Raw genomic sequence first — 15,890 nt, forward strand, 5'->3', positions numbered from 1 at the left:
AGATAAGCAGGGGCTGTGTTGCTATTTTGTAGGCAAGAGATAAGATTACTTAGATCTTCTAGCTTCATATGACACCAGTATATCCATTATATTAAAAATACTGACCATCAGAACTCTAAATATCGATACTTGGCAGCCATGAATCGATATAATATTGGCACGCAAAACATCGTGATACTGTACTGCATCGATATTTTCCCCTCAGCTCTAGTAATTGCCAGACAAACGGTCGTTCTGGGGCTGAAGTTTCCTTTCAGCAGCCTGAGATTCACAGTTGAGGTCAGACTCCCTGGTCCAGGGGTCGTCTTACTACCACAACTGGATTCAATTATTTTTACGGGGTTTGATTGATCCCACCTCGGCACAGAGGAACCAATTAGATTCTCCCAAAAGTGCGAGCCCCCCTCCTCTCCCTCCTCCCCTCCTCCTCTCCGGACCAGCTGAAGAACTCGCTCGCTGTAATTCAAAGGATTTCAATTAGTGATCGACCCGGCCTGGTGTGGTGGTTCCCCGTGTCTCTGACGTCACGATGTGCTGATGCTGCTTCCTGTTTTTGTTTATTTTCTGTCATTGAGCTACACACTGCTGCCAGCCATCCCTGTCCTCACTGCCTCTCTCTCTCTTTCTCCCCCTTCCTCTCTCTCTCTCTCTCTCTCTCTCTGTGTCTTTATGCTTGCTGTTCGTCTCAGCTTCCGCTAATAACACCCATGCCTGGCAATCCCAGTCACGTAAGTTACTTTAATTTTTATTTGTTGCATCAGTTCTGCAGCTCAGCTTGCTGGCTTTTTATTTTTTTTCCAGTCAAAGTAACACACACACACACACACACACACACACACACACACACACGCTCAGCCGTAATTACCAGATGCTGATCACAACATTTAAAGCAATAGAAAAGAGCATGATGTTTTTATTCTCAAAGCTCAAATCAGTTTCAAAAAGAGAGCAGCACCCACCGGGAGATGACACCCAGAAGCAGCTAAAGACTAAATTTTACACCGAATCTGAATCACACGGCTTCAGAAGTTCACACCAGATTCATTTTAGCCTCATTAGTCTTTAATGGTCCATATGTTCTGCTGCTGAAAAGATGCCCGACCTCTGAAGGACTTTAGTTTAATGACTCCCCCTAGTGAGTGAAAGCAACAGTCAGCCGGGGCTACTCCTGTCTCTGGATTGTTAAAAGTAGTTTCCACTGTTGAGTTGTTATACATTTTCTCACTTTCCGCTCGACATTTACTGTAATAAAGGATAAGGATTTATATGTATATGTATAGAAATGGTTATAGTAAAAAAAAAACGATATTTGTAAAGCTGGAAGAGGTTTACTGAAGCTGTGGGCTGCTTTAAGATTAAGTTAAAATAAAAATAAAAAAGGTTAAATTTTAAATAATTTATTTTTGTAATTACCCTGAGAGACAATACAGGTTTCTGTTTACAGTAATTAAATTGAATAATACAAATTAAGTAGGGTCAAGCTTTTATTTTATATAATTATTTAAATTATTATTATTATTATATATTTTTATTTTTTTTATTTATTATATGTATATTAATGTGTTATTCATGTTTTGTTTTTGTTTAGGTCATAGGGAGCATACATATGCAAAATATAATTATATTAAAATAAATTTTAAAAAATATATAAAAATACAAATATAAAAAATAAAAGATACATTTTGGATATAAAAAGAGTATAATTCCTACTTCATCATCAGTTTATAGTGAAATCATAGTGAATACTTTTTATTTCCCAAACCTGGTCGAATTTAAATAATACTGGAGCAAAATGATAATAATAATGATAATAATCAGTCTTTAGTTTATCTAAAACAAGGTTAATATTAACTGTTTTCCGCACAGTCAGTTATTAAATAATAAATAAATATATTATTTGTGCCCTTAAAATCCACATAAATACACTTAACAGACCAAGTGAATTCAACCATCAGACAATAAACATGTCTTATTATGGAACATAAATATGTATATGATAAATTCTTTTTTATGCACATGTGTTTGCATATTATTCTGTTCTGTATGCACCCAGGAGTATATCAGCATGTTAATGTGGAGGCCTTGTACACAGTAACTCATGTAAAGTATTAATTAAGTCTATAAATCTGTCTTTTAACTGCTTCTCTGTCTCTCTGACCCCCTCAGTGCGATTCGCGCCCTACCGGCCTCAGGACATCGCCCTGAAGCCGCTGCTGTTCGAGGTGCCGAGCATCACCATGGACTCGGTGTTCACGGGCCGCGAGTGGCTCTTCCAGGAGATCGACGCGCACCTCAACAGCCCCAACAGCGGGACCAACCGCGGCGTGGCCGTGGTGGGAAACATCGGCTTCGGCAAGACGGCGATCATCTCTCGCCTGGTGGCGCTCAGCTGCCACGGCACGCGCATGAGACAGATCGCCTCGGACAGCCCGCAGGCCTCGCCCAAACGTAGGCAGACACCTGGTTCTATACATATGAGGTCAAAAACTGTTTTACATGTTGAAAAATCCAGCCTGATACACTTAATCTGTCAGATAAATGTAGTGGAGAAAAAAGACCAATATTTACCTCTAAAATGTAGTGAAGTAGAATCATACAGTCACATAAATGGGAATACTTCAGTACAGTATTTGAGTATTGTGTTTAGTTTTGTCATAAGTTGAAGAGATGACCGTCTTCTCTGGAAAATACATTTTTAAAACCTCAACATTAATGCATTTTTTCCAGAGATCATGACCCGGGTACTCAAGATATTCCACAGAGCTCGTTGGGAGGAGCTTCATGTCGGAAATTTAAAAATAAAATACTGTAATGAAGCTGGATTGTCTTGAGTAACCAGCTTGATAGCTGGAAAGAGACGTTGCTTTTTGAGTTTTTCAAATGTATTTTTTTGGGCCGTATAGTTCCATTATATTCAAGATAAAGGTTTTATCTCCAACCACTGGCAAGGTTTTTGTGGTGAACTGTCCCTTTAAAATCGTAGTATATTGTTGGACAGTTTCACTTCAGCCTCAGTTGTGAGGATATCAGTGTGAAAATGTTGCCTGAGTGTGTCACGTGTCGGAGCGCTCCCTGAGAGTGTGTGTGTGTGTGTGTGTGTGTCCAGATGGAGAGGGGCTCCCTCTCACCCAGCCCCAGCCCACGCACGGCACCCTGGGAGGAGGCAGCTGTCCCGGGACCCCCGAGATGAGGCGGCGTCAGGAAGAAGCCATGAGGAGGCTGGCGTCCCAGGTACAACACACACCTGTGACCATGCACCGCACACACACACACACACACCTTACACCCTGAAGATTACATAAGAATGGGGGTGGGACATTAGTTTTTGTACTTAAAACTTGATTCGTTTGTTTTTTACTTTGTAAAGTTTGCAGTGAATTTAATTTGCAGGTTCCAGCTTTTAATTGATGGCTGTTTTTATATATTACAAGAAGATAAGTACAGCCACTGATGAATTTCTACCTCCCTACACCTCTGTTTCTGCTTTCCCTTTTACAACTGTGTGAAATAAAAATGCATTTAATTGCCAAATATTCAGTCAATCAAACTTTATACAAGTAAATGCAGCTGAAAGTGGATAACAAGAAAAATAATTTTTAAAAAGACAAAAAACTATTTAACAATTAGAGATGAATGCATTGGGTTACATTTTTCTAAATTAATAAAATAAATCAAAAAAATATAAAAAGGATGTGAAAAAAGATTTAAAAGACATTATAAAAATATCAAATTTATAGTAAAAGTATCAGAAAAAGAAATAATCAAATAAGTAATTAGATTAGATTTTTTTAAAAGGATAGAATAAATATAAAAAAGAATAATACAAATATTTAAAATCAATTATAAGATAATACATCAATCAATCAAATAAGACAGTAGATTAGAATTAAAAAAAGGATAGAATAAATATAAAAAAAATAAAAAGAATAAAAAAAGATTTAAGAGCTATCATGAAATAAAAACTAAATAAATAGTAAATATATAAGATAATTAATGATAAAAAAGTAAATTAGAATAAAATAAAGAATAGAATAAATGTTTTAAAAAAGTAAAAAAAATAATAATAAAACATATTTAAAAGCTATATTAAGAATACAACATACATAAATAAATTCAAGAAAAATAAGAAACAAATTAATAAATAATAAATTAAATATGTTTATGTGTGTCAGGGGTCTAATATGCATGCTGTGGTATATGATTGATAAGAGGAAACATTTCTGTATGAATAAAATGCTCATATGTAGTATAAAAGTTAATCACATTGTGTTTCAGTCTGTTTCGTAATTGAAAAAAACCCTGCAAGATAACTTTAAATGGCTCCTTTTAATGTCTTAATGTTTCAATTAGTGACATCAGAGGTGGAGGGAGGGTCGATGATTCGCTCTTTTGAAAATGCTTTTCTATAACACGAGCACGGACACGACTCTTTCATGCCTTCACTGACTCCTGCAGGGTCAAAGACTTTAAACAGGAGGAGATGGTTTGGAGATAAGTGTCCTTTTAAACAATATTACTGGATTTAAACGTGGCTGCAGCGTCTCTGTTCCCGCTCCTCTTCCTGTCTGCTGCTGCTCCTCGGTCCCCCTCCCTCCCCTGCTGCTCAGCCATCTGCATCCCCGGCCCCAGCCTGATGCATTATGCAGATGTGTTTAAAAAAGAAAAAACAACTTTGCCAGGGAGCCTTATGAAATATTTATACCTGCAGAAAGCCATTTCCCAGCCAGGCTATTAGATCTTGTTAACTCTGTGCATTAATAATTGAGCTCACTCCCTTTTTCACCCCTTTTGTTTTAAAGCCCTTTATCCTATTGTGACCAAAAAATTAGCATTTCATTTTGATTAGTATTTTTTTCTTCTTTCATCCCCCCCTTTTTTCCTCGCTGCCCTCTGATCGCCTCTGAAAATTCAGACTCTTTGTGATCCGTGAGTCCCCGGGAGCGCTCGGTCACAGCTGCTTTTATCGCTCACAAACCACCCAGAAAACTCACCTTTTTCATGCATTCTTTTCATGAAATCATAAACATGTTTCCTGTGAAATGTGACAGTTTAACACTTGACTCCTCCGGCCACAGTCATCCAACACATGAGCATGCATGAGCCCACTCCGGATCCGTCTCTCCTGGCAGCCGGAAGCCATGAATTATTAATAGCTAAAACCGTGCAGCGAAACGAGAAGTATTATGTTTCATTATTCTGCAATCATCCACCATGAAGTTGACTCAATCCCAAATGAGTTGTAGCTCTAGTAGACACTGGAACAACTGGCTGTGCTCTGACGGAGCTCTGAGAAAAGTGTTATATCTGAAAAGTGTGTCATGTGTCTCCCATGTTCCCTCACACTGACCTTCAGTCTCCTAATACCCAAAGGTTGCCCCTGGAAGTGTTCACCTTTAAAATAAAATAAAAACGATTTAACAATTACAAACCAATGCATGGGAGAGAGAGAGTGTGTTCGATTTTTTTTTTTAAATAAATAAAATAAATATAAAAAATATAAAAAGAATAATAAAAAAGATTTAAAAGCTATTATAAAAATAATAAATACATATTTAAAAATACTAGAAAAAGAAATAAGAAAGAAATGATCAAATAAGACAATAGATTCGATTTTTTAAAAAGGGAATAGAATAAATATAAAAAGAATAATGAAAAAGATTTAATAGCTATTATGAAATAGTAGATAAATAAATGAATGAATGAATGAATGAATGAATTAATTAATTATTTAATTAATAGGAAAAATATAGGACAATAAGGAAGAAATAATCAAATAAGACAGTAGATTAGAGTTTTAGGAATAAATATAAAAGATTTTGAAACTATTATGAAATTAAAATATAGTAAAAATAATGAAAATAAGAAAGAAGTAATCAAATAAGACAGTAAAATATTTTTTTAAACATAAAAATAATAATAAAAAAACATTTAAAAGCTATTATGTAATAAAAAATAATAAAAAGTAAATATAAAAGAAAAATAAATAAAATAATATAAATTAGACATTAAGACGGTTGATTACAATTTTTTTAAAGGATAGAAAAATATTTTAGAAATATAAAAATATTTAAAAGCTATGTTAAAAATACAACATAAATAAATACATTTAAGAAAAATAAATAAAATAAGAACTAACTTGATAAATAATAAATTCAATCTGTATATGTGTGTCAGGGGTCTGATATATTTCTCTCCTCTCTCTGTCGCCCCCAGGTGGTGGCGTACCACTACTGCCAGGCAGATAACGCCTACACCTGCCTGGTGCCGGAGTTCGTGCACAACGTGGCGGCTCTGCTGTGTCGCTCTCCACACCTGGTGGCCTACAGGGAGCAGCTGCTGCGGGAGCCGCACCTGCAGAGCATCCTGAGCCTGCGCTCCTGCGTGCAGGACCCCCTGGCCTCCTTCAGGAGGGGGGTCCTCGAGCCCCTGGATGCACTTTACAAAGGTACGGCGGCGGTCCACGTGGCGTGAACTCCCACAGGTCGCATCTGTTCAGAGTCACCCAACTTTAAAGAGATTTAGAGAGAAGCTTTCACAAATCTGAATGCATTCAGAGTGGTTTATACCTCAGCACAGGGATCAGCTGCAGAAAACAAAATGTAACATTGTGCAAAAGAAAAGAAACAACAGGAGTTTTTTGAAGTGATAGATATGCACTGTAGACTTTGTTCCATGAGCTGAATTTTCCACAAGAATCTGCACCTTTTAGAGCTTAAATATGTGACATTTCTGCATTAAAATCACTGAAATGTCTGCACTTAAACTGTCCCACATGTTAAAATTCAAAACCCCCAAAAATCTGTAATTTAATTTAATATAACTGAACATTCTTGTTGGTCTCCTGTCAATGATGTCACGTAATCTTTTACCCCTCGAGATGATTTTATCTAATCTGATGTAATCTGATTTTTATATCCTGCACAACAGGAACCTGCTGTAAAACTATTTTAACTGACACTAAAGGTTACTTTTAATCTGTGAACCTGTTTAGATATAAATAAACAAGTAAAACTTCCAGGGAAACACAGGAAACACCGGATGTTACGTCAGAATTATTTACTGTCACAGCATTTTTTCCACCACACAGCATCATTTCTTCAACTCAGTGTTCCAGCAGAGACCTCATTTATTGACATGATATATGAATATTGATCCAGCTCTCCAGAGAGTGAAGTTACCCTCCTGCTGTTTGGGTTTTAATCAGATATTCTCTGTTCTGTTCTTTGTTCAGCCACTTTTACTGTTTTATTAGAAAACAAATATAAAACAAGTGTCACTCAGCGTCTTGTTCAGCTGCTCTAACTCTGATTTATTGATCTGTTTGTCTGAATGTCTGCACATTCTTCTTAATAAAGTAAAATATCCCTTTCCTCTCTGCTCGGAGTCCTCGGTGCATGGTATGAGATGCATCTTGTGCACAATGTGCCCGATATAATCAAGATTAAAAGTGTTAATCTCATTGCTCAGAACTGGATTCTGTCTTAAAGCTCATTAAAGCAAACAGAGCTTCACAGGTGATATAAACCTGTGATGATTATTCTTTTTAATATGAAGTGAAGTCTGGCTTTGTGGCTTAGCCAGAAGTTTAAAACAACTTATTTGTTGTTGTTTTCAAGTTTTTTTTGTTGGAAAGGCTGTAAGACATGCATCAAATAGATTGGACCTTGTGCTGCAATTTTCTTTGTTTATCTTCAGTTTCTCAGTCCAAGAATGCACCTTTAGGCTGAACATGCAGACAGTCTATCCATTATAAATACATTCACTGAACAGCATCTTGTTTTCTTGCTCAGAGAGGAAGATCAACTCGGAGGAGGACCTCATCGTCCTCATCGACGGTCTAAACGAGGCAGAGTTCCACAAACCGGACTACGGAGACACCATCGTGTCCTTCCTCACCAAAACCATCAACAAGTTCCCTCCCTGGCTCAAACTGGTGGTCACCGTCAGAACCACGCTACAGGTAGAGCACAAAGACTGTAAATCCCACTGTTTGGATCTGTTGGTTTCATTTCATTCTAGTATGTTTTACATCAACATTTTCAGCTGTTATTTCTGCATTAACCACAAACTGATAATATTGAATTTGTCTTGAATGGAACTGCAAAATCTCTGCTCTCTTTGAGGTACTTTACATGGATATTTCCATTTTATGTAACTTTATACTTTCTACTCCACTACGTTTTAGAGGCAAATGTTTACTTTATACTCTGCTACATTTAGCTGACAGCTTTAGTTACTTTCTCATCGAGATTTAACATAAAAAACATGATTAATAAAAAGTGATTCCGCATAAAATTACTATACAGGGACAAAAAACAACCCAAAAATACATTGAAATAATTTTTTTAAAAGCTACAAAACAAAACAAAAAAACTGAAAATGAGCTTCCATGTCTGTCCAGGAGATCACCAACGCGCTGCCGTTCCACCGCATCTCTCTGGACGGCCTGGAGGAGAACGACGCCATCGACCAGGACCTGCAGGGCTACATCCTGCACCGCATCCACAGCAGCCCCGAGATCCAGAACAACATCTCCCTCAACGGCAAGATGGACAACACCACCTTTGGCAAGCTCAGCGCCCACCTCAAGGCCCTGAGCCAGGGCTCCTACCTGTACCTCAAGCTCACCTTTGACCTCATCGAGAAGGGCTACCTTGTTCTCAAAAGCTCCAGCTATAAGGTACGCTGCTGGTTTGTCATGGTTGAGCTTGGGCTGGTGGTTCAATGCAAAGGGTTTCAAACTGTGGATGCAGGGGAGAGACAAACAGGAGAATAAAACATGAAGCTAAGATACATGGTGACGTGAAAAGGACGAATGCACAGGTCTCCTAAAAACACCTGGAAGTTAGTTATTGTAGTTACACCAAATTATTTAACTAATTTACCAACAGAATCAGTAGCTGGAGCTGCAATAGTGGCTGTAACACGCTGATGTAGGAAACTATTAATGTTAAAATCAAGGATAGATGGATGAGTGCATGAGTGGATGGATGGATGGATGGATGGATGAGTGGATGGATGGGTGGATGGATGGATTAAATCAGAATAATAACTTGCTGAAAGCTGAACACACAGATATGATGCACAATGTCCAAGAGCAAATGTCCACAAATCCACCTAAAAATCATAGAAGATGCTCCTCATAATTGCAGAACTTACCTTAGAATCAGGATGTTTTGAAGTCTTTTTCAGTATCAAAGTGATCCAGTGCTAGTTGTCTGTACATGCATGGGTTCACTGCAACAGGAGCTCCTGGTGGCTAATCCTGCAGACTGTTAATGTTGCCAATATGTAGAAATGTAAATAAAAATCATAGGTTAAAAACTGTGAAAATATGCAGTGAGGGGTGTTCTTGGGGATGTTTTTCCAGGGTTTTAGGCTTCAAAATAACCATTTTCTAAACGAAATATCTTGATGCTCATAATTTGCAATATTTTTTTATCAACCTGCACTCTGACATGCTTTGTGTAAAAGTAGTTTTATAAAATCTTCCTTCTGACAGCTGGAGCTCGACACCTTTTTGATAAATAATGCAGCCGAATTGTTTCAGCGTGCGTTTCATAATGAAATATTTTATCTCACACCCCCAGCTTCATTTATTTTCATGTATTCAGAAGTGCTTCCAGACTCCATAAGAAATGACAACTGATAAATTCTCATATATCTCTGAGGACGACCACGTGGAAGATACAAACATGATGCGTTATTCATGTTCTGTAGAGCTGCTGCAGAAGTAGAATCAGACGCTCTGTGTGTCTCCTCAGGTGGTTCCAGTGAACCTGGCAGAAGTTTACCTGCTGCAGTGCAACATGCGCTTCCCCACGCAGTCGTCGTTCGAGCGGGCGCTGCCTCTGCTCAACGTGGCCGTGGCCTCGCTCCACCCGCTGACCGACGAGCAGATCTACCAGGCCATCAACGCCGGCTCGCTGCAGGTACAAACCCTGAAACACACGCAACATCACACCTGCAGACCCTTTTTTTTTTTTGTGTATTTGTTTTTATTGTTTTCATAACAGAAAAATATATACAAATTATACATATAAATTAGAGATAGTTGGTGGAGCTACACAGAACTAGGGCTGGGCGATTTGGCCCTAAAAGAATATCACGATATTTCAGGCTATTTTTGCGATAATGATATTCTTGACGATATTAGGAAATACTTAAAAAGATATAGAAAATATGTTTGTTTTTTTAGTCGGTATAAATAAATAAAAATCTAAAATGTAGTGTGAAGTGCAAATCTCAACAGTTGCCAAATACAAAAAAATTACTCTTGACTCTTGAGTATGAGCAAATAAATTGAATAACCATTTAGGCGTTCCGGGGGCATATTTTAATGACATTTTGTAAAGGAGAATAAAGGTTCTGGTATGTTTTATTTAAGGCATCTTATTTTGGCAGTCTTCTTGTAAATTCTGGCTGACTGGTGACAGACACTCAACCTTACGCCACTACATCAAGAAGTAGGAACGTTGCCAATATCATGATATGCATTTTTTTTAACCATAAAAAAAATATACCGATATTGTCATGAACGATACGATATGGCACACCCCTACACAGAACAATACATGTTGAGTTTTTGACATGAGACGAACAAAACAAGGGTATAACATAAATGGCACAGCAACAGAATAGCACTTATTCAGTTTTTAGACATTAAATCAAGAAAAGGTTGCCATATTTTTAAAAAGATATCCTCTTTAGACCTGCAGACCCTTTAATATCCCAGGACCTTCAGAGGGATCGATGTTTTATAAAATAGCCTTGTTGATCCAGTATCAAAAGATTCACAAGGTGCCAGAGCTGAAGTTTAATGCAGAGAAGATTAAAGAGTAATCTCTCTCTCATCCTTGAGTTTAAATTAATGAGTTGATGATTAATTTAAAGATTTTATAGCATTTTGACGAGGTCAAATGTTTATTTAACCCGGTCAGGTTTATTATGAGGCCCTGAAGACTGATTATTCATTGAAGTAACTGATGGATCCTACATGAACACAATCTCCTGACAAATTTAGAGAAGTCTTAATTGTTTTTTATTGATTTTAATAAATTGATAATAATATTGATACATTTTATTTATTTGGAGCTTTTAAAGATACTCAAAGTCGCTCAAACACTTTTGGTTAACTTTCAGTATTTTTGTCTTCTCTGAAGAGGGCAGGATTATCGTTAGTATTATTATTATTATTTTTGAATTATTATTTTTGGTAGAGAGGTGGACTAGAGTCATATGACTCAAGTCAAACATAATTAAGAAATTTGATAACTTACAACAAAAAACACAAAAGTGTTTCCCAAACCTTAAGATTAAAAATGATGTCCTTTAAAAAGTGTTAATTCCTCTTCATATCCTGAATTAACTAACGTTAACACTATTTATTCCCTATGAGTATTATTACTCTCTATATTTGGTGCTTTGTGACTTTAGGACTTTGAGATTTTTTATAACTTGTTAATTGTTGCTCATTTAGTGATGAATATGTCATGTTTTAGAGATATTAAATACTGCTGATAATAACAACGAGCAAAACAAAACGGTCAAATTAAAACATGTCAATAAAAATAAATATAAATTAAAAAGAATAAATGCAAGCATACATGTATTTAAATATCATTTTCTTTTTGTATCATATAACTATTTGAAAAAAGAGCATTTTGCTTTTTTGAATACATAAATGTATATTATATTTATTTTTTGCTTGAAGACTGAAAGATGCAATAGCAAGATGAAACGAAGAAGATTGTCATGTCACTGAGAGAAGGTCAATGTGCACAGCGTTTTAGATTCATTTTGTGTTTGAAAATGCTTAAATAAAAATGAAGATAAAACCTTTTCCCAAGGGGAGACAGTTTGTAAAGAAATCTTCCTCATGTCACTTTGACCTGAGATCTAACTAATAACGTGTGTGTGTGTGTGTGTGTGTGTGTGTGTGTGTGTGTGTGTGTGTGTGTGTGTGTGTGTGTGTGTGTGTGTGTGTGTGTGTGTGTGTCTGTCTGTGTGTGTGTCTGTCTGTGTCTGTGTCTGTGTCTTTGTCTGTGTCTGCGTGTGTGTCTGTCTGTCTGTCTGTGTGTGTGTGTGTGCCTGTGCCTGTGCGTGTCTGTCTGTCTGTCTGTCTGTCTGTGTCTGTGTGTGTGTGTGTGTGTGTGTGTGCAGGGCACTCTGGACTGGGAGGATTTCCAGCAGCGTGTTGACAACCTGTCAGTCTTCCTGGTGAAGCGGCGGGACGGGACCAGGATGTTCGTCCACCCGTCCTTCAGGGAGTGGCTCATCTGGAGGGAAGAAGGAGAGAAGACCAAGTTCCTCTGCGACCCGAGGTGAGCAACAACAGCACTTCTGTCCTGTTATTGTCAGAAAAAGCTGGGAAAGCTGCACATCCTCTGAATGCTCCAGGTCTGTAGTTTGTGGTTGTAAAGTGTCATGAAGCTGTGATTATCCTGGAGGTCACAGCAGCTCATTTTATACAGTGAGGTCAAAATTTAGAAGATGCTCTCGCTGCAGTCAACTGGCTACTGTGGAGACTAACAACATCACACATCAGTGGCGGTTCTAGACCAGTTTTACTGGGGGCCAAGGAGGGGCCAGTGTTTAATCAGAGAGGCACATTAAAAAACAGCAAAATGATATTTAGGCATTCAAAACCTTTATTTTAGCTTATTTAAAAGTCTCATTTAAGTATATTTGGAAGATACAAATACATTGATTGAAACAATGATACTCACCAACAATAACAATTATTTTTGTACGACAATGACATTTCTCCTTTTTTTGCACAATTACTTTTATTTTTTATTTTGAAAGTGCAGTGCAGTGAGAATGATATATTTTTTATTTACACAAGCTTTTATTGCACAATTAAACTATTATACAATGTACACATTCTGGGTTCCTTTTTATGTACAATGAGTAATTGTTTGAACAAAAAATATGTAAGAATCTTTTCCGTCATTATAAATTGACCATTTTATTAATAATTTGACACAGGGGCCACAGCAGGGGCCAAGGGCTTCTTCACAGGGGCAGTGGCTCCTATAGGCCCATAGTTCATAGTTCTCCAGTCAGACACAAATTATGCAATTTGAGGACTGTTTAGGGAGCTCAGTATGGAGAAAAAACAGCCTCAAACAGCCTCATGATATCTGTGTGTAAAGACTTGTGGGTTAACAGAAGACACATTTTCATTCAGATTTCTGCAGGTCAGAGGTCAAGGGACCACTTTGAAAATAGCCGTGTCAGTTTTCTTCCTCGCTAGCTTTCAAGCCCTTTTTCATCCCTCTCCAACAAGATATCATGACGTGTTTTATAACAAAATTGAAACCTTCTTTTCACTCCAGCTTTAAATGTGAAACCCATCAATGTCAACCAAGGACACAGCAGGCTTTATTATCCTGATTAGGACATTTTAATTTTCTCGTCCGGGAGGGACATCACAAAAAAGGGACCATAAAAAAGCACTTTGTCTTAGAAAAAGTAAGATTTTTGCAGAGAGAGCCACAAAAACCAGCAACTGAATCATTGATTTTAATGCTCATGTTTAGCTGCTGCTGAGATTGTATCACTAAATCTAGAATAAATGTAATTTAGCTACTGCTGCACAAAGATTTTTCTCACTAAATCTCAGCAGAATGTTTTATTACACTAGAATTACTTTAATGATTGCACTGGAATAAAGTATTTATTGCACTAGAATAAATGTAATTATTGCATTAAATAAATGCAAAAATTGCACGAGAATGAATGTAATTTAGCACAGAGATGTTATCACTAAATCTCAGCAGAATTAACAGAAAAAAGTATATTTCTAGCAATTGCAATGAAATATATTAATGTTATATGTTTAAAATTAAATTGCATTTTACTTATTTGACCAAAAATGTGACAATTAATGCTTCTTCTGCTGCTGTTTCTTGTTGAATGTGTAGTCGTTTATAAATCTGAATCTCTCTGTTAGTTGCAGGTACATTGTGTTTAACCAGCAGAAGCAGAGTCTGAACATGTAGTTTCCTGTATTATAATTAACGCTGAGTCTGCAGACTGCAGGTGATAACACCATGTGATGAGTCAGTCTCATCGTGTGCTGATGATTCTGCGTCCGTCTCTCTGCAGGAGCGGTCACACCCTACTGGCCTTCTGGTTCTCTCGGCAGGAGAACAAGCTGAACAGACAGCAGACGATCGAGCTGGGCCATCACATCCTCAAAGCACATATCTTCAAGGTATACTGCCGTTTGTCTGCACACACAGCCGCACGCCGCCACCGCCACCGCCACCGCCCCCGCGCAGCTGTGGTCTGGCACCAAAGTTATGAATATTTACACTCTGTCTCTCTCTTCAAGGGTCTCAGCAAGAAAGTCGGGGTTTCCTCATCCATCTTGCAGGGCCTGTGGGTATCCTACAGCACAGAGGGCCTTTCAGCTGCACTTTCTTCACTGCGAAACCTCTACACTCCCAACATCAAGGTACAGGAGAGGAGTCATACTTAAAGAATATTTCAACATGTTCTGGGTACCAAATCAGGACGACTTCTCAAAGTATGCTCCCCTGGAAAACTTCAGATAGTTTGAATATCTGAATCTGTTAACTTTTTATTTGTTTATTTTCTGTCCGAATAAAAAAGAATAATAAAAAGAATAAATGCAATTATTGCACTAGAATAAATTAAATAATTGCACTAGAATAAATGGAATTATTGCACTAGAATAAATACAATTATTACACTAGAATTAATGTCGTTTAAATGTAATTATTTTACGAAAATAAATTTAATGATTGCAGTAGAATAAATGTAATTATTGCACTAGAATAGATGAAATAATTGTACTCAAATTCATTTTCATTTTGCACTGGAATAAATTTAGATATTGTACTAGAATAAATGTTAATTTTAAATTTATTCAGGAGGAAAGTTTGAAAGTTTGAATGTCTGAATCCGTTAACTTTTATTTCATTTATTTCTCTGCGTCCAGGTGAGCCGGCTGCTGATGATGGGCGGAGCCAACGTGAACTACCGCACAGAGGTGCTGAACAACGCCCCGGTCCTGTGTGTGCACTCTCACCTGGGCTACATGGACATGGTGGCTCTGCTGCTGGAGTTCGGCTCCTCGGTCGACAACCCGTCTGAAAGCGGGCTCACGCCACTCGGCTACGCCGCCGCCGGGGGACACATGGCCATCGTCACCGCACTCTGTCGCAGGAGAGCCAAGGTGTGTGAAGGGTTCGACTGTTTTATAAGGCAGCAGTGAGTTGCCTCTTTGCATTGGTGGAATGTAACTAAATACATATATTTAAGTACTGTAAGGTTACTTGAGTATTTCCATTTTTATGTAACTTTATACTTTTATTCCACTACATTTTGAGGCCAATATTGTACTTTTTACTCCACTACATTTAGCTGACAGCTTTACTTACTTTTCGGGTTGAGATTTAACATGAAACAATTAAAAATGATTATGCATTTCTATAAATTAAACCACATAACAGTTTATATAGAATAAATATATTTATTGCAGGAGCATTAATTTAATTATTGCACTGGAATAAGTGTAATTATGATGCGAGAATAAATGCAATTTAAATGTAATTATTGCACTATAACAAATTTAATCATTGCACTAGAATAATATTATTATTGCATGAGAATAAATTAAATTTAAATGTTATAACTGCACTAGAATAAATGTATTTATTGCACTAGAATAAATAAAAGTATTGCAATAGAATACATTTAATTATTGCATTAGAATAAATGTATTTATTGCACTAGGTTACATGCAATTATTACAATAGAATAAATTGATAAAGTACTAGAATAAATGCAATTATTGCACTATAAAATAAATGTATTTATTGCACTAGAATAAATGCAATTTAAATTTAATTATTGCA

General features: G+C 37.0%; 1 protein-coding gene across 5 annotated transcripts in view; it reads left to right on the forward strand.

The window, feature by feature from the left end:
- The window catches only part of tanc2b (tetratricopeptide repeat, ankyrin repeat and coiled-coil containing 2b), a 218,633-nt gene that overhangs the window by 184,610 nt on the left and 18,133 nt on the right, over positions 1–15,890 (forward strand). For all 5 annotated transcript variants that reach the window (XM_059325075.1, XM_059325072.1, XM_059325073.1 and 2 more), the window contains 11 exons: positions 690–728; positions 2,167–2,448; positions 3,107–3,231; positions 6,214–6,445; positions 7,791–7,960; positions 8,402–8,680; positions 9,765–9,932; positions 12,163–12,323; positions 14,113–14,221; positions 14,342–14,464; positions 14,972–15,208. In XM_059325075.1, the coding sequence (XP_059181058.1) occupies positions 690–728; positions 2,167–2,448; positions 3,107–3,231; positions 6,214–6,445; positions 7,791–7,960; positions 8,402–8,680; positions 9,765–9,932; positions 12,163–12,323; positions 14,113–14,221; positions 14,342–14,464; positions 14,972–15,208 (1,925 nt within the window). The remainder of the gene's footprint in view (positions 1–689; positions 729–2,166; positions 2,449–3,106; positions 3,232–6,213; positions 6,446–7,790; positions 7,961–8,401; positions 8,681–9,764; positions 9,933–12,162; positions 12,324–14,112; positions 14,222–14,341; positions 14,465–14,971; positions 15,209–15,890) is intronic.

This window comes from Centropristis striata, chromosome 21 (genome assembly GCF_030273125.1).
Source record: "Centropristis striata isolate RG_2023a ecotype Rhode Island chromosome 21, C.striata_1.0, whole genome shotgun sequence".
NCBI classification, from domain to species: Eukaryota; Metazoa; Chordata; class Actinopteri; order Perciformes; family Serranidae; genus Centropristis; species Centropristis striata.